The sequence below is a fragment of the Podarcis raffonei genome, chromosome Z, assembly GCF_027172205.1.
Source record: "Podarcis raffonei isolate rPodRaf1 chromosome Z, rPodRaf1.pri, whole genome shotgun sequence".
Lineage (NCBI taxonomy): Eukaryota > Metazoa > Chordata > Lepidosauria > Squamata > Lacertidae > Podarcis > Podarcis raffonei.
In genome coordinates, this window is record NC_070621.1 from 2,058,871 (window position 1) to 2,080,492 (window position 21,622).

Below are 21,622 nucleotides of genomic sequence, written 5' to 3' on the forward strand. Positions count from 1 at the left end.
CAGAAGAAAAAGGCTGGCTAGGAGGAGCTGCACAGAACAAATCTTCCCCGTTTCTTCCTGAGTCAACTGCTCTCTGAAAAGATGGCAGACTTATCCATCGTCACTGTTTTGGGAACGTTCCTGCCTTGTCCTAACATGAGAACCTGGCTAAACCAAGTCGACTGGCGCCATTTTACATGACCCAATAGAGAGTGTATGGCTATTTGTGATAAGGCACAGGAAAGGCTGGGCAGGATTCAAAGACCTGCTGCCAAACTGGTAGAAGGTAAAAAGAAGGAAGCTTGGATAGTTGCAAAAAAGGAAATGCTTTGCCTCATCAAATCAGGCTTCCCCAACCAGGTGCCCAGAAGTCTTCAGCTGCTACGATTCCCATCAGCCGCAGCAAACATGGCCGTATTGCCTATGCTAACACAACGTGGTCAGAATCTCCTTTCTTGTCACTTCAATCCACTGGTTTGGGTCCCACCTCCAGAGCAGGAGAAAACAAGCCTCCTCCATCTTCCATGGGACCTCCATGTTATCCTGTCACTTTTACCTTTACCTATCACGTCTCTGTCTTCTACAGGCTAAACGTACCCAGCTCCCACAACTGTTTTGTCACACAGCAACCCACCCCAGGACACTCAGGCACAAGTGACTAGGGATAAAGCCAGTTTATGTTGGTCATGGGGCTCTGCTCTCAAGTCAACTGGGCTGAGAAGGTTGGAGGTAGGGAATGGATTCTCAAAGGGCAGAACCCAGGAAGCTGCCATAAGCCAAATCCCTATCTGGGGGACACCAGGAGTTGAACCCAGGGCCTTCTGCATGGAAAGCAGATGCTCTGCCGCTGAGCTAGAGGCCTTCACAAAAGACGGGCTCTGTCCTCAGGGGCACCGAGAGAGAATGGCAGCCAAACAGACCGAAGGGCAGCGAATGGCCAGGCAAGGCCTCTGGCCCTTACATTGTCCAAGTCCTTCCTCAGGGCGATCTTGCTTGTCACCAGCTCGTGGGCCAGGTCATCATTCTCCTGCTCCAGCCTCATGTTCGCTTCCTGCAGGCGCCGGTTGTCTCGCTGGATCGAGGCAAAAAAGAGTCAAAAGAGAGCAAGTTCCTGAATCAATGACTCATTAAGTGACCCCACCTCAGAAGACACTGGATTAAGTTCCTAGAAGGCTACCAATGCTTCACCCAAGGGCTGAGGGGCCCTGCTCCACAAGATGCTTCCTTATTTTCAAGGCAGTAGCCCCAGCCTCTAGGTGCCCCCAAAGCAACTGCCCCCAGAGTGGGCACCCCAGAGGGTCTCCTCCACCCTAAACCCTGCAATTAAACATTCACTGTAGCTGCCTGGAACTTGGCATTGCAAATAGGGGGCTAAGGAGCTTATTTATGTCTTATTCATGGAGGCCACCAACAGCTTGCCCACCAACAAAGACATGGGGTGGGTAAGCAGAAAGGAGACTGACTTTTGCAGACTGAATTACAAGGCTGGAATTAAATGCTGCATATAGCCAGCAGGGGCAGGACTTTTTCAGTGGTAGTGCCCCTGGTTATGGATTTGCCTTCTCAGAAAGGACTGCCTGGGACCATCCCTGCTCTGTGGTCCCTACACAAAACAACACTGAGACATGTGTGGTTATCTGGTCCAAGGCTGGCCTCCAACATGACAGAATAACATAAATTACCTCAAATCTTTCTATGGGGTCTTCCTGCTGAGCCTGCTGCTCTCTCATGGCATGGTACTCCCGTTCATATTTCTTCAGCTTCTTTTGGCTAATCTAGGGGTGGGGGAGAGAATCAAGAGCATCTCAGTCAAGACATGTGGAGAAGCTGTGCTTTTGCTTCTTTTAACTCAAGATATCCGCTGGAGCCTTTTTATAAAAACAAAACGGAACTCTGATGATTGATTTACCTTTGGCTGGGAGTCTCTTGCTTAGGAAGCTTACAGTTAGGCACCCTTCCAACTTACAGAGGTTTTCACTGGACACAGTAGGGAGGATAAATGAATTCTTATCAGTACATGAGTGGAGGAGTTGTGCATGTCGGGAGAGGGACAGAGACTGTGACTTCAGAAGGACAGTGCCCCGATCACATAACCCTTAGAGCGCCTCAAAGCATCTTCAGCAAATGTCACACACACACACACACACACTGATCCAAGCTCCATGGAGAAGGTCTCCTCTTCCCTCGCCATTGCATCACAAACACAGACATTTTCCCCAGAACAATCTTTCCTGTTTTCACCTCAAGCGAGATCTGGAACATATCATGGTTGACTTCTCAATAAGAAGGGGGCTTCAGGCTGGGGGTGGGGCTCAGGTAGCATTTATTAACCTGTACATTTTAACTTGTGCTAAGTCCATATCTATTGTGGCACGGACTTTCTGGAGACCCCCTCTTTTATGCAATCTGGCAGTTTTTAAACATTCCCTGACACTTAAGAAAACACACTACCCAGTGCCCTGCTTTTCTAACTGCTGAAATGTTATCACACAAATCTAAAGCCTTGGATTTATTTTTTTGACTTGGATTAAGCAGTATATTTGCTCCGCAAAACAAACAGTGTGGTGTAGCAGAGTGTCTAGCCAGGGTTCAAACCCCACTCGGCCATGGCCCTGGGCCAGTCACTGCCTCTCAGCCTAACCTACCTCACAGGAATGTCGTTTTGGGGGTTAAAAGAGATGGGGAGGAGCCACATATGCCACCTCGAGCTTCATGGAGAAAAGGTGGGAAGTAAATGCAGGAAGGGAAAGGGAAAAGTGAAGCAAACACACTCCAACCTCTTATCTCCGTGAATGGGCAAGCCAGCTAGCAAACCTGGGGCTCCCACCTGTCCCCCATCCCAATGCAGTAAGGTTCATTTTGAGGCTGGCTGAAAGGCACACCAGCTCGCCCTACAAAAAGGCAATTATCAGTGTGAGAGATAAACGGAAAGAACAACAACAGACAAGACTGTCAATCAGAAGGGGATGGGGAGCACGATTTGCAAAACCATCAGCCTCCAGACCAGCCTGGGGCTCTCCTCTAGATGTTCTGGACTACAGCTGCCATCAGCCCCAGTCTAGAACATCTGGAGGGCCCAGGCTGGTGCCAGAGGCTGCCCAGGAAGGATACCAACAGTTTTGTTAAGTTTTGTTGTTTAGTTGTTTAGTCATGTCCGACTCTTCGTGACCCCCTGGACCAGAGCACGCCAGGCACTCCTATCTTCCACTGCCTCCTGCAGTTTGGTTCAGACAAGGGATGTTGGAGCGGCACAAAACCTGTCCTCTTGCTCCCTCTACTGGCACTGATGCAGAAGCTCCACCAAGGCTCTCTCTGGCAACGCAAGTCTTCCTCCCTCCACTTTACAGCAGCTATTTAACTGTCTGGAAAGTCTCCCGTCACAGCCAGAACAGGAGGCATCGCTGCTGGCAGTGCATGAGGGGCATATTCACCCTCCCCCCTGAGTATTTCATAGCAAGGCTCCACTTAAATGCAACCCCCCAAGGGCCGGTGGTTCCACTCACATACCTTCATGCTGCAAGCCAACTCCATCAGCCTTTTGGCATTCTCCTCAGAGCGATATCGCTTGGGCAGCTGCACGCGAAAGAACTTCAGAGCACCCTCGAAGTCAGTCAGCAGCAAGTCGTCCCTAGTTGTCTGAGAAAGTGCAGAGAAAAAGGGTTTCTGGAAAATGAAATTGTGTGGCACCCACATCCTGTAACCAAGAAAAGTGGTGGCGAAAGTAGCTTCATTTCTTCCTTAGGGAAGAACTTGGAAATGATATTTAACTCCACTTTATTGAAAACAAAACACAAAACCCCCACAACACAACACAACACAACACATTCCTGTTTTCCTGTGTGGCTGTCTGCAGCCCAGTGCCAGATCACAGCCCCCCCCCCCCCGCGGGCTGGGGCCAGTGAAGTTTGCGGTCCCATGCACCCTGAGGGCAGCACCTTGGTGCAGGCTGCTGTGGGGCAGGAGTCCTTTGTGATGGAAGACAGGATGGAGGGAAGGCTAGTAAGGTTAAGGGACAGGATATCTGGATTGTCGCAGACAGTTTAAAACTGAAAGTTTTGACAATGGCAGGAAGTTCTGAAGCAAGAGCAGCCTCCCTGCTTTCCCTATCCACCCACGCTAGTGGCAAAATGCAGGCACTGAGTGGGAGGAAAGCCTCATTCTGCTAGGTCCTTCCTAGCAAAGTACGGTTCATCCTTCCCCACCCCAGGGAAGACAAAGAGAGACAGACACTCCCGTCCAAGGTGGCCAGGAGGGAAGGATGCTCACAGTCTGTCCCGACTACCAGTGGGGAGTTATTGGATCCCGGTTCCTTCCTTCCTTCCTTTTTTCTTTTAAAACAATAATGACTATTTAGCCCAGCGCTTTTTTCTACGTTGCAAACATGGCCCCATGGGTGGGGAGAGACATGTACAAGAGCCCCAAGGTGTTCAGCAAGAGCCCCATTGTAAAACTCACTCCACTGGAGCGAGCACCCACTAGTCATTCTCTTGTCAAGTTCTTTCTTTTAGACCCTGCTTTTAAAAACTGCAAGATAATTTTGCAGGCTTAAGGATTTCTACAGTGCAGACGTTCACTGCAGAGCTTTCGGCACAAATCGTGTGAAGCAGAACAGAGGGGCTGGATACTCACTTTTAACAACCCAAGGGCAACATTGAATATAACACTGATGCCCTGCAGGGGAAAAAACAAGAAAGAAAAGCAAGTAGTGAGAGACAAAACCAACATTCGGAGCAGTCTCTGCCAAGTCTCTTCTGGACGAGAACTATCAGCCCCAGAACCCATCCTGATTTATAGTCTGTTAAACAGACAGGTCTTTCTCTCTGCTCCAAAGCCTTGATATCCTCTACTAAGCGTCATCTTACTGCAGGGGGTGAGGACGTAAGCTAAATGTACCCAGAAGACTCAACAGCTCATCGCTGCTGTACAGGATCCTAGAACACAAGCTCCACCAGCAAGTCTGCATATATTTTTCTTGTAATTGTGGGCAGAGAAGAGACAAAGACGAGTGCCTAGACATTTGCACAACTAGATCATGGGATGCAGCCTCCACCTGAACTGCTTTGATTTCAGGAAAGGGTTCCTATCCTTCATGGTTGAAAACGAAAAGCTGAAAATGGGCAGACAATTCCTCTGGCAGCTCAGAAGAGACAGGCTAGAGCAGAGCTGATAGCTGCTATTTTCAGCAGGGTGCACCACTCTCCGCCCCATCACACACACACACACACACACACACACACACACACACACACCGAGGAGCACAGACCCCAGCTGGGAAAGGAACAGAACGATCTCTCAGTAAAAGGGGGCACAGCAGAACTGTGCCATTTTCCGAGGGGGAAAGTCCACTGAGAATTAATGAATGTTGCTAATTAGCAAGCGAGTAAACAAATTATTAAAACTGCCTCCCAGGAAGCCATTGCCACCACCACTGCTGCTGCTGCCTGGCTAAAATGTGCTCTGTTCACTGCTCCCTCACAAGTGTGATTCAGACATGTTTCGTCAATGTTGCTGCAAGGTTTGGAGGAACCCTCTAAATCTCTTAAACAAGAACACTGCACGGCGTTGAATTCCACTTTTAAGTTCTCCTTCCAGGTCTAAGCATTCAGCCCCCACAGAAGCCCCTTGCACAATCCGGTGGTTGTTTAGGGAAGGGAATCCAGAGGAGCCCTCCGAACATGGCCAAATAGTCTAGAGCAGGGCCCACCCTTACAATGCCCTCCAGATGCTGCTGCACTGCAATTCCCTTCATCCCTGGCCAAAAGCCTTGCAGGCTGGGCCTGACAGGAGCTGGAGTCAAGCACAATCCCTTCTCCTGGCATGGCAGGCTGGTCCCTAAGAAGGTGCCCCAAATGGAACTGGGCAGGGGGCAGCATGAATTGCCAATGACTTTCAAATATTTAAATCAGAAAAGGAGGGGAAACAATTCCTCACCAGAGTTCCACACCATCGGAATCCCAAAACAATCAGAAGTCCCAGTGCCAAAAGTGTTTCTGCCAAATGCAGAATGGTGATTAATACCCAGTTGCCTTAAGAGCAGGTCAGACTATGTCCCTCGTTCACACACTGTGACACACCCCAGCTAAGCGTTTTCCATGGAACTGCTTTGTTTCTCTTGTTCACTCTGCTCCTCCCCAATAGCACCAGGAAGAAACAAACCATGATCTCTGGCTTCGGCACTATGTCCAAACCATGGGCTAGGTGTTGTTTCACTGCTAAGGAACCACAATCTGCAGGCAAGGTTTGCTCTTGGCTTACAGACTGTGGTTTGTTGGGGGTGGAATGAGCAACGGTCCCTGGGTTGGGTGTAGTAGCACAAAGCCAGGGATAGCCGTTTGCTCTCTCTGTAGGCCAGCAGGCAGGGGGCAAACAGTCCACAAAGGCATCCTCTCCCGTGACCTATAGACTGGCATCGTCTACCCAGGCTGGCAGTGGCTCTCAAGCAAAGATCTCTCCCATCGCTGTAACTGGAGATGCAACTGAGCTGAAATCTCTCCCCAGCTTTATGGATATTCCTAACACATTATGACAACAATGAACTCAAACAAGAACAGCGCGTACTAGAAAGTGGCATGGAAAGACCTTACCCAAGCAATTGGCCATGGGTCCCACAGGGAAAACGCACCTCACCAGCTGTGGGTCTCTTCTCCCAAGTAACTAAGACATCTAACCTAAGCATGCTTATTTCCTCCTCCCTTGCAGTGTATCTTCCTTGTGTGTTGTGTCCTTTTATAATGTAAGCCTAATGGCAGGGAGGGCTCTGGTTTTTTATATGAATTGTGAGTTTCCTTGGGACCTCTTTATGGCCAAAGAGGAAGGTGAAAAATTGCCTCAAAATAAAAAGACTTTTCTACCATCAAGCATGTTTGTCAACAGCATAGCAGTCCTCAGCACTCTTATTGCTGTGTTGCAGCATTTAGAAATGGAGGTGATTTTAAGGCATTATTTTAACCTTTTGTATATATTTTTTACTATATATTTTAATGTAACAATATATTTTGGTTGATGTCATTTCTTTAAATATTGTATTAGCATGTATATTCTTTTCTGCAGCTAATACAACCATGATGGTAATAGAATCATAGAGATGGTAGGGACCCCTCAGGGTCATCTAGTCCAACCCCCTGCAAGGCAGGAGTCTTGCCCACAGCCGTCCCTGGGTGGGCTCAAACCACCAACCTTCCGGTTAACAGTGAGAATGACTGACCCATTACGCCACCTGAGGACTATAAGCAACAATAAAAGCAAGCTTTTAGCAAGCTCTTCTTGGCACCACATTCTGGCCATAACTTAACCCAGTCGCTTATGCCCAAAACTTTCTTGAAGCTGCTGAATCATTTCCTTCCTCCAGCACCAGCTTCTTGCACACAGCCATTCAGAGATTAAGGGGGACAAAGCTGACCTCCTTTGCCAGTGACTCAATGTCCAGATCACACACAGGCACACAATAGGTGGATTCAAAGAAATGGGAGATTAACATCTAATGCGCTGGCTGGAAGCTGCCATGATGCCATGTCTACAGAAGGCTAGAAAAACATCCATGAAAATGAACATGATTGTGAAACTGTTTATATATACCTTCCTTCTCTCCACCCTTTTATTTTTGCTTGTTTACAAACTCTCCTGTGTTTAGTTTATAACTAAATATACCCATGTGAAGGGCCGGGATTACTGGAATTTGTCAAAGGCGATCGCCCTTACCTCACACAGCAGCAGGTCAATGATGTGGAAGACCATATAGAGGGGAAATTTTGCTGTGAACAGTGTGAGGAACCATTGGGATGCATACATGTGTGCTTCAAGGCTGATGTCCAGAAAGTGGTTGTAGAGGTCAGGAATGTACTCCTAAAAGAGAAGAAAAAGACAAAAGTTTGTCCCAAATAGCAATAAATAAACAACACAACCATCTTCTCATCTGCAAGACGCTGTTTAAGATGGAAGCACACAACGGACTCATAATACACCACAGAACATTTAAGTTTCCCATTAACGTAATTTACAACGTTTAGGTCTCCTGGACATCAATGCCCCTAGGCAGCAACTGGCTTCAAAAAACACCCATTCTGGTGCATTAATGGTGGCAGCAGGGGAGGGGCAAGACCCATGACCCCAATGGCCTGCTGAAATGCCAAGATGCCGAAGGGCAGCCAGCTGCTGAAGGCTACTGCAAATGACCTGGCAAGGAAATTTTCACTTGTCTGGCATTGTAGAAACACGGGGATTCAGGCATGTGAGCCTGCTCAAACTGTAAAGTGCTAATCAGAGGCCCTGCCACGAATTCCTTCATCACTGGAGATGTGGTGGGTGGACACGTGGTGGTGGTGGGGCTACTCCACTGTGGCACCAAAACTGTGAAACGGCCTCCCGCGTGTGCTTCCCCACTCCAGCTGCATCTCCAGCAGCTTTCAGATGTGGAGCAAATAAATTCTTTTTCTAAGGGGTCAATCGGATGGCTGCTGGCAAAATGTAGACAAGTCTGTTACCTACAGGGTAACTTTAGTAAAAAACAAAATTACAGCCCCGCCCCCCCTAGCAAAAACAACTGCCAAGGGGATCTTTTTTACAAAACCTAAACCTAAATGAATTGAGGGACTTTGCAATCTTAAATTTTGACAATCTATATTTTAATTTATTCTTGGATTCTTATTACTGTTTTTGGTGACTAGTATTGCAATGGTCTTTGCCTAACAGATAATACAAATCTGACTAAGCATTTTCACTTAATGAATTCTTGGGTTGTCGTATCAATTATTATTATTATTATTATTATTATTATTATTATTATTATTATGAAATTCCACTGCTTCTCTTCTATCGTTACGTATTTATTTATTTATTCATTCATTCAATGTTACACTATATTTAGAGTGTGGCTCTTTTGAACAATTCACAAGAAGCTTCAAGTATACTTGGTAGAAGAACAACAATTTAAAAAGAAAAAGGAAAGAAATTGAAGGGGAGAGAATAAAGGCATGCTATTCCAGGGCTGGGGGAAGCTGTGCTGCACTCCAGATGTTGCTAGACTCCAACTCCCAGCATGGTCAGTAGGCAGGGATGATGGGAGCTGGAGTCCAGCAGTGAAGATCACAGGAGCCACCCCACTCTCCCTGCCACTGTGCTACACACGCTGATGCGATAGTCGTGGGAAGAAGAAAATGGCCAAGGGAAGAATGGGGCACAGCTTGTCACACAATTAAAGGCCATGTGGCCACCGCTCACCCAGGCCACCACTGTTAGCATCACCTCTGGACTTCACCTTGCAAAGAGCATCACTCTCTCGGATGAAACCCCGCCCCCTGTCAAATCTCGGTCTCCGGGGACAGCCAGCACCCCTTACCTGCATGAGTCGCTCCAACTGATAAAACTTGCAGTGCAAATCTTCAAAATTCTGTTTGAAAAGCTCCCTGAGTCCGTAGTCAAACATGATTTTGACCAGAACACTAAACGCCTGTTCTTCAGGCATCTGTCAAAGACAAAGAACAAAACCGGCTGTCATTTTTAAAAGGGGGTGGGATGTGGGGTGGGGAGCTAAACATGATAATCTAACTTCTTCCTTCAGTCTTTCCTACCAGTATGTTGAGAGAACCACCTTACTTTATAGGCAGCCAAACGTGGGCCACAATTACACCCTATTTTTAAAGCACTATACCTAAGGGTTGCCATATTTCAAAAAGTGAAAATCCAGACACAAAAGTTGCTGAGTTTTTTTTCTTCAAAGTTGCTAAACTTTTTTTGCTAGATCACAAAAAAAGAAAGAAAAGGAAGTTTTTGAGCTACTTTTAAGGAAAATTTCCAAAATCTACACTTCCAACATGCAAGTCTGGCTTTTCCTGGACATTTAAGCTATCCCACCCAGACACTGCTGGGAAATTTTGGGCGCACGGCAGTCCTAACTATACCACTTTAAAGATCCATTCTGGGAGCTGCAGTTTGTTAGGGATGTCAAGAGCTATTAGAAGACCCCCATTTTTCTCACAGGGCTAAGGCTCCCAGAATAGTTTAACAATCAAGCCCTCTTCCCAGGGAACTCTGAGAATTGTAGCTCTGGAATGCAGGGTCTCCTAACAACTCTCACCCCCTTTAGCAAACCACAGCTTCCGTAATGACTTTGAGGAAGCCATGACTGTTTAAAAGTGGTAAAGGTGTGCTTTAAATGTGTGGTGTGAATGTGGCCCTACTCTACTCCCACAAGGAAAAGGCAGGAGATTATTGCTCATTCTTTCTGCCACCAATGAACCGTAAACCACCACAGGTTGTGTGAGAATATGACAGCAAGGGAAGGTTTAGCAGCAGTTCAGCAGAAAATGAGGGGTAAACTGATGGTGTCATATCTACTCATAGGAACGCAAGAGCCCTGCATCTGGTATTAGGAGGCACCCTCCCTCCAACAGCGAAGGTGGAGCACAGCAATCATGGCTAGAACCCACTAGTAGCCTTATCCACACCATGCCAGTCTTAAGTGGGTATCCTTACCCAGGGCGCTCTGGAAAAGTCTGTCATCTTCCCTTGCTCAAAAACTCACCCTGTTTTCCCACAGTAATGAAGGTTCACGTTCTGGGCCACGTCAACTGGGCCTTTTACAAGTTGAGGGGAGAACAGCTTTAAAAAAAAGGTAAAGGATCTCTGGACAGTTAAGTCCAGTCAAAGGTGACCATGGGGTTGTGGCACTCATCTCGCTTTCAAGCCAAGGGAGCCAGTATTTGTCCACAGACAGCTTTCCAGGTCATATGGCCGGCAGGACTAAACAGCTTCTGGCACAATGGAACACTGTGATGGAAGCGAGAGCACATGGAAACACCGTTTACCTTCCTGCCACAGCGATACCTATTTTATCTACTTGCACTGGCATGCTTTCAAACTGCTAGGTTGGCAGAAACTGGGACAAAGCCCGGTGACGCGGATCTGAACTGCCGACTTTCCAATCAGCAAGCCCAAAGGCTCAGTGGTTTAGATCACAGTGCCAATTGCGTCCCTACTGAGGGGGAAACAAAACTGTTGCAAAGAGGGAGTTTGTGGTGCTTTTGAAGAATGCACCAGAAGGCTCATGCACACCTCATGAACATTTGAGAGGTGCACTCACGGAAGTCCAAGACCTCTATCCAAGGGCCCAGGAAAGCCACCCATTTTGAATGACATTTCCAGCTTCTGCTGCTCTGGGATTTAAGCTCTTAAAAACCCATCACAATCTTCCAAAAGCAACCTCAGAAGCAATTCTAAGATCCAATTTAAGCACAATTTCATCTTCATTTCTTATGAATTGCACAGCTAATGCCTGCATTGCCTGTGGCAAGGCGAAGAACCGCTAAATTCATTATTCTGCGAGGCCTCAAGTTTTCACAGTGAATATTGGGAGCTGCTGTTCAATTACAACAAAACCACCCTTATGACTGGTGTTCAGAATATCTTTCTACAACTTTCTTGTGTCATGGGGGGGGGGGAGAAATACTTTCCTCTCAAACTGACAGGAAGTCTGGTTTTCAGAGACACACCAAGTCTCTTTATATTTAGTATAAGATGGTGGTACAGCCATCATTCAAATAAGCTGAAGGGTTGCTGGGGGGGGGGGATATTTTTAAAAAAGGAAAAGGAGCCTGCTGTGGATCAGAACAACAAATGGGCCTGGAAGCTCTGCAGAGTGTCATTCAGTAACTGACAGCAGAGATAGCTAGTTTGAGGAAGCGGGGAGAGAGCAGAGAAAGAGAACCAACAACATGAATGGGGTTTTAAAAATAACTTCTAGCAGCAGAAAGGGAATTAAGGGTGTCAGAGAGAAGTAACTGCAAAAAATGCTCAGCACTTCTGCATAAGCAACTGCTGGAGTGGGGTGGACAGCCAGGGAAATGAAGCGAGACAGAGCAGGCATCCCTGGTGGTATTCTGAGCTGGCTGTTTCCAAGGAACAAGAGAAAACTTGCAACCAGTACCCGAAGGGGTCATCCAGACAACTCCTTTTGAATAGATTGTCCAAGATTTCCCCGTGGTGGACTCTGCACAGACCGATTAGCCCCTCAAAGGCCCACATAACCTCTGATGTATTAAGAGAGGGAAAGAAAAGATATTCAGCCTTAGGAGTGGATGGTCATCTTAAACTACAAAGCCCGCCCTCCCCCCAGCTTTTATCTGACACCTGCAAGAGACTGTAGCCTCCCTTTAAGCCTTTCTACAAAGCTCTTTTAGTCAGAGGCCACTGGTGAGATGTGGAAATCAGTCCAGCCAGGCACCAGAAGAAACCTGTGGCCCAGAGCCCAAGCTGGTCCCAGGTGGACTTTGAACTGAGCAGCCTGGTAACCTGACTTGACTCCTCGACTGACAGAAGCAGGAAAAGAACATGCCACCCATCTTCCTGGTAAATGCACAGGATTTATGACACTTGGACCTGTACCAAAATGCTGCACTGTGGAGTGCTTGTGCTCAGGGTGCCAACCAGCCAGCCATGCCCTTTGCCAGGATACTCCATTCAAACACCAAGAGATTTCCTGACTGCCCATCCTACTGTCAGGGACTGGGCAGAAGAGGAGGAGGAATAGTGGACACCGCCTCCTCAGCCTGAACCTTCCAGAGAAGAGGAAGACAGTAGAGATTTACAACAGTGGGTTGAGGGAGGTCACAGCTCAGAGGCTGCAGAAGGGAGAAGCTGGGAAATATTGGGAGAGGAACAGGAAGAAGCAGCAGCACCAGGGGAGAGGCAGCCGACAGACTCAGTGTATTTAGAAAGCATTCCAGACACACACACCCGAACCGGGTGGGCATTGAAAGTAGGAGAACAGAAATCCCAGAGGCAGAAAGCACAGATCAGCCAACGTAGGGATGGCGTATAATGAGAGAGATGGAGGGGGTGGGGTTTCACTGGGAGCAGCTTTTCTAAGACTCTCTCTGTGAATATTGAATAAAAGACTTGGTAAGAACTCTCCTTGATATCCATCCCTGGCAGCCTACCGTAGGGGGAATCGGATTCCCTTGAACCTGACACCTACCACCCAGATTCTGCAGCCAACAAGCATGCTCAGTCCTTATTGGACTATTTTAAAAGTTTCTTTCCCCCCCGCTGTTTACAAACCTTGGGCTGCTCCTCCCCAGCAGCAAGCATTCTCCCTATTTCAATTTGGGCTGTAAATCTGCCCTAGGTCTGCACCCATGTTCACTATTAGCATGTTCGAAGAATGAAAAATTTCAGTTCTGTAACATCTCTAGAAGAGACAGCATCCATGTATGGAGCAACCGTTTCTGGATGTGGGGAAGTTTTGAGATCTTCACAATGGATCTACCTGCATTACTGCTCAACAACATAAAGAACAGCAAGAAACCAACAGGCAGCCTGGATGGAGTTTGGATTTGTTAACAACCTGATCCAACAGAGCTCTTCTGTCTGTTCTTACATATAAATTATACGTACAATTAATTACATATACATATAAACTATAGGATAATTGTCCTGGTTTTGATTATATAAAAATCACTAAACCTGCAGTGATTCATTGCTAGTTGTTGGTTAGGTAACTGCTGCAATCTTTGGTTTGTGGGCATGTAAGCAGGCTTTAATGTATGTTTCAGCAAATGGCATCAAAGGCGATTTAGACATTTAAAAGGGAGAAAGAGAACAAAGGGTGACATTACATTCAAGGAAACCAATACAAGACACAGAACATACATGGATGGGTCACATACCAGGGTCTCCTAAACTCTCGGGCACATTTGCCCATCCTCCTGCCAGGTTCAAAGTGCTCACAGATTCTGATTAATTAAACAGGTCTTGGGCAGGGAGGGAGGCGGGGAAGGCAGAGCAAAGGGAGACTGGATTGTGCCTGAGTGCCGCAGAGGACCTCCCACCCCACGCTTTGGAAGGTTCTTGCACAGGGCCCTCTCTCGGGTAGCAAAGAGGAACTCACGTGTAGAAGCAGCACAGCAGCAAGGAATGACTGGCCCTGGCAGTAGCCAATCTCTTCATCGTAGACAGAATAGGCCTGGAAGAAGAATCAGGAAACAGTCAAGACTTCAACAACACAAGATGCCCCACCTGAATGATTGCTTGCTTGCATTTATAGCCTGCATTCCCTCCAAGGAGCTCATAGTTCTCCTCCCCACTTTATCCCCACAACAACCTGTGAGGTAGGTTAGGTTGAAAGGAAGTGATTGGCCCAAGGGAACCTAGTGTGCTTCATGGCCGAGTGGGGGGGGATTTGAACCCTGGTCTCCCAGGTCCTAGTCTGACACTATAACCACTACACCACCACCACTGGCTTGGCCACAACCACCCCTACTCCATTCAAAACAGCTTCCCAGCTTCAGTGTGCATCTGTATATTATGGCACGCATAATGTATATTTGTTGCACAGCAAGAGTGTTGCTGTGGCAGGGGGCAGGTTATGAAGGTCACCACCTTCTGGCTGAAAACAAGGGCTGCCTCCGTCTCAGCCATCCAGAGAACCAACCTTGTGCCAATCACACAATCTGTCTGTACGTGGAATAGTCTGCTTTGTCCCTCAGCACAGAAAGGGCTGACAAAGGGAACTTGGAGCAAGTCAGTGAAGACTGCTAAGGAGGCAATTTGGGGCAAGGGGGTGCTTATCCTGACCAGGATTTCACAAGAGTCACAAGAAAAATGAAAGGTCTGCAGAGGATCTGCCCACCAAAGCCTCGGGGCCTGTTACAGGCAGGGAGCCCAGCACACCTAGCAAGAGGGGGCATAATTTCACCTCGATGGCATTTTATAGAGAGAGAGTAGAAAGCTAAGTCCTGGGCTAGGGTCTTGGTTCACTGAGCTGCAAGGATGGGGGTGGGAGTGGGGCTGAAGCATAAATGCACACTGTGGGGATCTGGTGTGCACATCCAACTCTCCCAAAATAAGCCAGAGCATGTTTGAGACCCGAAGTATTTTATGCAGGGATAATAACACAAAAACAAATCTTTCAAGCTGTGCCGTTAAGTCTTTGATTTGAATATCAATTATACACAGGGAGCGGATAGGAAGCTGCTTGCTCCAGTCCTTGGTCCGCGTCCCACGCAGAGCTCATCCTTTTTAATGGTGTGCTTTGTCAGAGAGCTTAGGAGGTGGCCAGGAAGCCAAGCTGCTTTCCCAGGCCACACAGTCTCTGGAGGAGGAGCAGGCAGCAATGGCAGCTTTCTAAATGCCAGGTTCAAAGAGCCGGATCCTCCGGTCAAGCAAGGTAAAGGGATCAAACCAGAGTGCAGACATTTTTTATTTTAACCTGCTAATTGCCTCCCGCATTTTAATGAGTGGCTTGAATGTGTTTGTGGTTTGCCTTATAATGCAAATGAGGAGCTGAATAATTTTCCAGAGTGTTAGAGAGGAGCAAAGATCCTTTTGCTGAGACTTCCTTTGCTCTCTGCCACACAAAAAGAAATACAGCAGCCGCTCCAGTTGATGCAAGGAGCCCAGAAGATCTGGGAATGCCCTTTGAGGCAAAAGGCTGATTTGCCCAGGCATCCAAGAGCACAAACTTACCCACCTTGTGCCCTCTGGATAATTCTGGACTACAATCCCAGTAAGGCTAAATTAGCAGGCACAACAAGCAATATGTTTCAACAACCTTTTTGCTGGGGGTGTTTAGCCTGGAGAAGAGAAGACTGAGAGGGGATAGGATAGCCATCTTCAAATATATGAAGGGCTGCCACATGGAAGACAGAATAAGCTTGTTTTCTGCTGCTCCAGAGGGTGGGACCCAAGACAATGAATTCTAATGACAAGAAATGAAATCCCAACCAAATGATAGGGAAAACTTTCTGATGGTAAGAGGTGTTTGACATGGAATAGGCTACCTCAGAAGGTGACAGATTCTCCCTCAATGGAGGTTTATAACCAGAGATTGGAAGGTCACCTGCTGGTATTTAGCTGTGATGCAGGAGACTGGGCTAGAAACCCTTGGGATCCCAACCCCATAATTCTATTATCAACACTACCATCTCACACTTGGAGGTGCTTGCACAACGAAGGACCCAGGGCTAACCTGGCCTAGCACATTTATTCCCACAAGGAAGCTCCACCATCCTGGTCCACAAGTGAGCCAAGATAGCATCCCGGTCAGGGTACCTTGCATATTTTGTACAGGGAGTCCTGGCCATCGCCCCCAGTGTCCTTGAAGTAGTCATGGGCAGGGAACGTCCGGTTGATGTCGCGTGTGATAGCACTGTCCTGGGGAGACTCCTGCAAAGCCAAGGAGAGAGAAATTGGGGGAGACTGTTAAGCCCCAGAATTATGGGTGTGGTTGCAGCTACAATAAGATGCTGGGGAGCATGAATCAGAGATAGCATTTTCCAATTTAAAAGTGAGAGGGCACATGTAAGAGAAAGGCGCTGTCAATTCACACTTTCATTAAGATTCTTCATTTCTACATGAAAATCCAGTGCAGAGAAGGAATCTGCAGGAGGCAAAGGGTGACCTTAAGCATTAATAGGAGTCAAGGGGGAGAAAATAAAAGCTCAAGGTGCCAGATTCCCCCACCCCTTTCTGGGTACTATTCCAGCTCTAGACACAGGCTACTCAGGCACCAGCTACTGAGGTTTCCTGGTCCTGCTTAGTATCAAGATTTATGCAGACTACTCAATGGAACCAGTTGTGGGAGAAGGGTAGAAAAGAACCACCTTCCCTTGCAGAGTCAGAGTGCCACATTTAAATCGATAAAAGAAAACAGACCCCCACTTCCTGTGCATAGTTTATGGAAGGTTAACCAAGTTTCTTACCTCTTTCACCCAGGAAGTTGTAGGAACACAGGAGGGTGCCATACACTGAGTCAGATCATAGATCCATCTGGCTCAGTACTGACTGGCAGCAATGAGCCTGCAGAGTTTCAGGCAGGAATTGCAATGGAGATGCTCTACCACTGAGCTATTCTCTCACCTCCCTCCCACTCCCCAGCATCCCACCAGTAATTATTATCACTGTTTATTAGATCTGTATACCGCCCTTCATCTGTAGATCTCAGAGTCGTTCACACACCTTGTACATTTTATACCATCCAGCAACCTGTTATGTTTGCACGGTGAGCAGCTTCCATCATCAGCTCTGCACAGATTCACACAGAGGCTCTAGTTTCACTGCAGACTCTCGAAGCCCAAAGCACAGCATTATTCTCCAAGTTCTGAGCCTGACAGGTGATGGGTGGTGACTACTTTGCACAAGCTGCCTGTCCTCCTTCTCCAATGGTCTCAGCTGGCACTTGCAGGCAGAGTAGTGGCCATTTCATTGAACTCAAAACTGCACTGGCTACAAGAGCCACAATGCATTGCATAATAATAATAATAATAATAATAATAATAATAATAATAATTTATTATTTGTACCCCGCCCATCTGGCTGGGTTTCCCCAGCCACTCTGGGCGGCTTCCAACAAAGATGAAAGATACACTAAAATGTCACATATTAAAAACTTCCCTGAACAGGGCTGCCTTCAGATGTCTTCTGAATGTCAGGTAGATGTTTTTCTCTTTGACATCTGGTGGGAGGGCGTTCCACAGGGCGGGCGCCGCTACCGAGAAGGCCCTCTGCCTGGTTCCCTGTAACTTGGCCTCTCGCAGTGAGGGAACCACCAGAAGGCCCTCGGCGCCGGACCTCAGTGTCCGGGCAGAACGATGGGGGAGGAGACGCTCCTTCAGATATACTGGACCGAGGAATTGCAGAATTCTGACCAGGAAAACTCCCTACTTACTTTTTCTTCAAATGAAGCTTCTATTCTTCAAGGTTTCAGAAACAACATAGGCAACGTTGGTAAAATAACAGACCAGTAGGGAGGCGAGCAGGATTTCTGCTGATGGGTCGTGTCAGCATAGGAAGCTTATACCTGGCTAAAGTGTTTGCCCCTCTAGACTAGTGCTGTTTACTGTGACTGGCAACAGCTCTCCAGGCAGCAAGAGAATTTCCCCATCACTTATTATCTGACCCCTTTAGCTGGAAATGCGGGCAGCTGAATCAGGGATGTTTGCACTTGCACTGCTCTTCAGAACTCCCTCCCTCCAAAAAAAAACCCCACTATAAGAAGAAAAATGAATTCTGCAAAAAAATCTGTGCAGACCTACCAATCTGGTCCTGAACTTATTTATTTAAGTGTGCTTACTAGTGTCCTGCTTGATGGGAAATTTGAACATGGTGGAAACCTGACCCCCCCCCAAGCATTATGCCACCCTGGCCTTGCCAAATTAAAAACCAAACAATATTTGTGGTACCTTGCTCTCAATTAACACCCTAACAATGCAATTACTGCGTATCTGAGTCTTTAAGGTGGAGTTTGCTTGAAGCACAGAACCAGGTAAGCAAAGCTTGCAAAAGGACAACCACAGTTATTGTCGACAATCTCCTATCCCCAATGTGTTGCTTTAAGCAGAAGCGAATTGTGGTAGCTTTCGAATGGTACTGGCAGGCGGGGGCACGGAAAACCCCTCTAGAAAAAAGGCGCAATACTATTAAGTGAGACACCAACCTGTTCGGGGGGGTGAGTTTGAGATGACTGGGTTGCTGTGATTCATTTATTTATTGCATTTATCTCCCATTTTTTCCTCCATGGAGCACAAAGTGGCGTACACAGTTCTCCCCTCGCCATTTACCCCCCCCCCATGAGATAGGTTAGGCTGAAAGAGGCAGTGACCAGCCCCAAGGTCACCCAGTGAGCTTCATGGCTGAGTGTGGGCCTTGAACCCTGGTCTCCCAGGTCCTAGTCTGGCCCTGCAACCACTACACAACATTGGGCCGTGGGTGTTATATGCAAGAGCGACATGCTTCTCTCTCCTAAATGTGTAGTGGCACCAAGACTTGGCCGAAGGATTTTGGAACGTTCTGTTTAGGGAGTGAAAGGAAGGGGGGTGGGTAATGTACGGAAATGATAACATTTTGAAATGTGTGTTTTGGTGGTACAAACAGAATGCAGTCACAGCTATTGTGTGAGCCCCTTCTCCAGCTCCTATTTTTATACCTTTTTGTGAAGAATGGATGTCTGGGTCATTTCTCAGGCTTCTGGTGTGGGAGTGGGGGCAAGGCAAAGGGAAGCGCTTGGAAGTGTGCGCGCACACCCTAGGATTGAAAATAGATGGCGATAAATGGCAGGAAGAGGGCAGGAATGGCATAGGTGGGAGAGCAGAGCATTCTCCGCTGTGAGAATGGAGGGCGGCTGGCACGGGAGCCATCTCAGCAGTTTTCCAGGCACAGCCAGGCTCAGAAAGGTACCGTATATTTGGGGGGGGGGGCTAGAGGCTAAAAGAAGAGGGAGGGCCTAAGTAAGATGCATGTTATAATGCCAAATTATCTGAAACTGACTGCACGTGCATTCAAATAAAAGAGGAAAATCTTCAAACAAAAATCATTCTCAACACATGTTTTCTCCAACAGTTCCTGTTCTTTGGCTATGGCATGGGTAGGCAAACTAAGGCCCAGGGGCCAGGATCCGGCCCGTGGACGGTCCGGCAATCAGCGTGTTTTTACATGGTAGAATGTGTCCTTTTATTTAAAATGCATCTCTGGGTTATTTGTGGGGCATAGGAATTCATTCATATATTTTTTTCAAAATATAGTCCAGCCCCCCACAAGGTCGGAGAGACTGTGGACCAACTCCCTGCCGAAAAAGTTTGCCGACTCCTGAGCTATGGCAAAGTAAATGATGATGTATTTCTTCCAAGGGGCTCAAAATGGCAGGTAGGCTAGATTGCATCCCATCGGCTGGTCCCCAGATCCCATTGGTGCTGGTGCCCATTCAGCCTGGTGTATTTTTTAGGCCCCACCTTATTTCTGTGGTTTTAGGATCTCTTAAAGGACTTTTTAATATTGTGTTTCAATCATTGTCGCCTTGGGACTTTAAGAGCAGAGAGTGGGATAACAAGAATGCAGAGAAGGGAGGGCAAAAGTAAGTAGCTGGAGCCAAAACCAATGGCCAACTAATTCCAGTTTTATGCCCACCCTCTCCTCTGATGTCCCACACAGCTGGCTGTACCCCCCCGGGATGCTTGTAAGAAGGCAAGTAGACAGCCCCCCCAGTGCTGGCTGAGGGCACGCTGACAGAACCCCCATCACCTTAATAGGGATACGACCCACCCTCAGAACAGGCCACCTGTATGGAAGGCAAAATTGAGAGAGCCTGACTAGCTTGCAATCACTCTGTGGGCTTCGTGACAGAAACTGGGGGCCTAAACTGTGTGGTACTGTGTGGCGCTGTGGCTAGAGCGCCAGACTGTGATCTGGGCAACCAGAGTTCAAATCCCCACACTCGGCCATGAAGGTGTGGCCCTGGGCTAGTCATGCGCTCTCAGTCTAACCCACCTCACAGGGTTGCTGTGAGGATTAATAACGTGGGGAGTGGGGTTCCACCCTGCACTCAGAGGAAAGGCAGGGTATAAATCAAATACATGAATGGTTAATGAAGCCTTAAATATGTCTTATGGGGAGGAGGGAGGGCAAGGAAAGTTTGTGGGATTAATGGGTGGGAAGGAGCACAGAGCAGAACTGGGTTCTTCACTACTCAGGAGAATACCTGGGCCCCTTAAACCTTTGAGGAGGACAGCTTTGTAAGGATCCCCATTCCTTCTTGGAACAACAGCCACCCAGATCAGCGCAAGACAGAGGAGAATGTGCATTCACCCAAAGCCAACTTACAGAAGTCACTGCAACACAGTGTGGTGGTCATGGGTATTGGCTTAGATCATAAGCAGCCAACGTGGCACTTTCCAGATGATAACTGAGCCGCATCTTTTGGAGGCACCACATTGCCTACCCCTGTCTTAAACTGCTTTTTAATTTTGGAAAGGGATAATAATAATAATAATAATAATAATAATAATAATAATAATAATTTATTTATACCCCGCCCATCTGGCTGGGTTTCCCCAGCCACACTGGGTGGCTTCCAACAGAATATTAAAAATACAATGAAACACCAAACATTAAAAACTTCCCTAAACAGGGCTGCCTTCAGATGCCTTCTAAAAGTCAGATAGTTGTTTATTTCCTTGAAATAAATCCATGGAGAATGCAGGTGGGCTTGCTAATATCTAAGCAATGATGGCTAAATGGAACCTCCATGTTAAAGTGGTAGCATCACTGGCTACCATATGCCTGAGCAGAGGAATAAACAACAGAGAAGGGCTACCTCCATCTATTCTTTGCCATTAGAGAGGATTAGAGAGACCTTGGTCGGATCCACTAAGTAATCCAATTTTGTTTTTTGCCCAACAGCAGAGGAACCTGTGGCCCATCAGGTTATGTTGTCCTGCTGGCAGCAGCCAGCACAGCCAATGCTCAAGGATGAAGGAGGATGAAAATGATGGGAGATGGAGTCCAGCAACATCTGGAGCAACATCTGGAGATGGAGTCCAGCAACATCTAGATAGCATCTTGAGAAGTAGAGACGTCACCTTGACAACAAAGGTCCGTATAGTTAAAGCCATGGTTTTCCCAGTAGTGATGTATGGAAGTGAGAGCTGGACCATAAAGAAGGCTGATCGCCGAAGAATTGATGCTTTTGAATTATGGTGCTGGAGAAGACTCTTGAGAGTCCCATGGACTGCAAGAAGATCAAACGCATCCATTCTTAAGGAAATCAGCCCTGAGTGCTCACTGGAAGGACAGATCGTGAAGCTGAGGCTCCAGTACTTTGGCCACCTCATGAGAAGAGAAGACTCCCTGGAGAAGACACTGATGCTGGGAAAGATGG

The 21,622-nt window shown here is 47.4% G+C and overlaps 2 protein-coding genes across 6 annotated transcripts in view; one reads left to right on the forward strand and one right to left on the reverse strand.

Moving 5' to 3' along the window:
- The window catches only part of STRBP (spermatid perinuclear RNA binding protein), a 162,094-nt gene extending 140,860 nt beyond the window's left edge, over positions 1 to 21,234 (forward strand). The window contains exons 17-18 of one of the 2 annotated variants that reach the window (XR_008328419.1): positions 19,491 to 19,611; positions 21,145 to 21,234. Coding sequence is in view for 1 of the 2 variants with exons in the window: in XM_053373283.1 (XP_053229258.1) it covers positions 7,030 to 7,061 (32 nt within the window). In the remaining variant the exon portion in view is untranslated. Of the gene's footprint in view, positions 1 to 7,029; positions 8,786 to 19,490; positions 19,612 to 21,144 lie in introns of those variants that run through there. The other variant, XM_053373283.1, reaches the window with a different exon arrangement.
- The window catches only part of RABGAP1 (RAB GTPase activating protein 1), a 94,205-nt gene that overhangs the window by 4,095 nt on the left and 68,488 nt on the right, over positions 1 to 21,622 (reverse strand). For 3 of the 4 annotated variants that reach the window (XM_053373275.1, XM_053373273.1, XM_053373276.1), the window contains 8 exons: positions 16,024 to 16,137; positions 13,862 to 13,936; positions 9,314 to 9,439; positions 7,678 to 7,821; positions 4,609 to 4,650; positions 3,487 to 3,615; positions 1,662 to 1,754; positions 941 to 1,051 (listed from right to left, as the gene is read on the reverse strand). In XM_053373275.1, coding sequence (XP_053229250.1) covers positions 941 to 1,051; positions 1,662 to 1,754; positions 3,487 to 3,615; positions 4,609 to 4,650; positions 7,678 to 7,821; positions 9,314 to 9,439; positions 13,862 to 13,936; positions 16,024 to 16,137 — 834 coding nt within the window. The remainder of the gene's footprint in view (positions 1 to 940; positions 1,052 to 1,661; positions 1,755 to 3,486; positions 3,616 to 4,608; positions 4,651 to 7,677; positions 7,822 to 9,313; positions 9,440 to 13,861; positions 13,937 to 16,023; positions 16,138 to 21,622) is intronic. The other variant, XM_053373274.1, reaches the window with a different exon arrangement.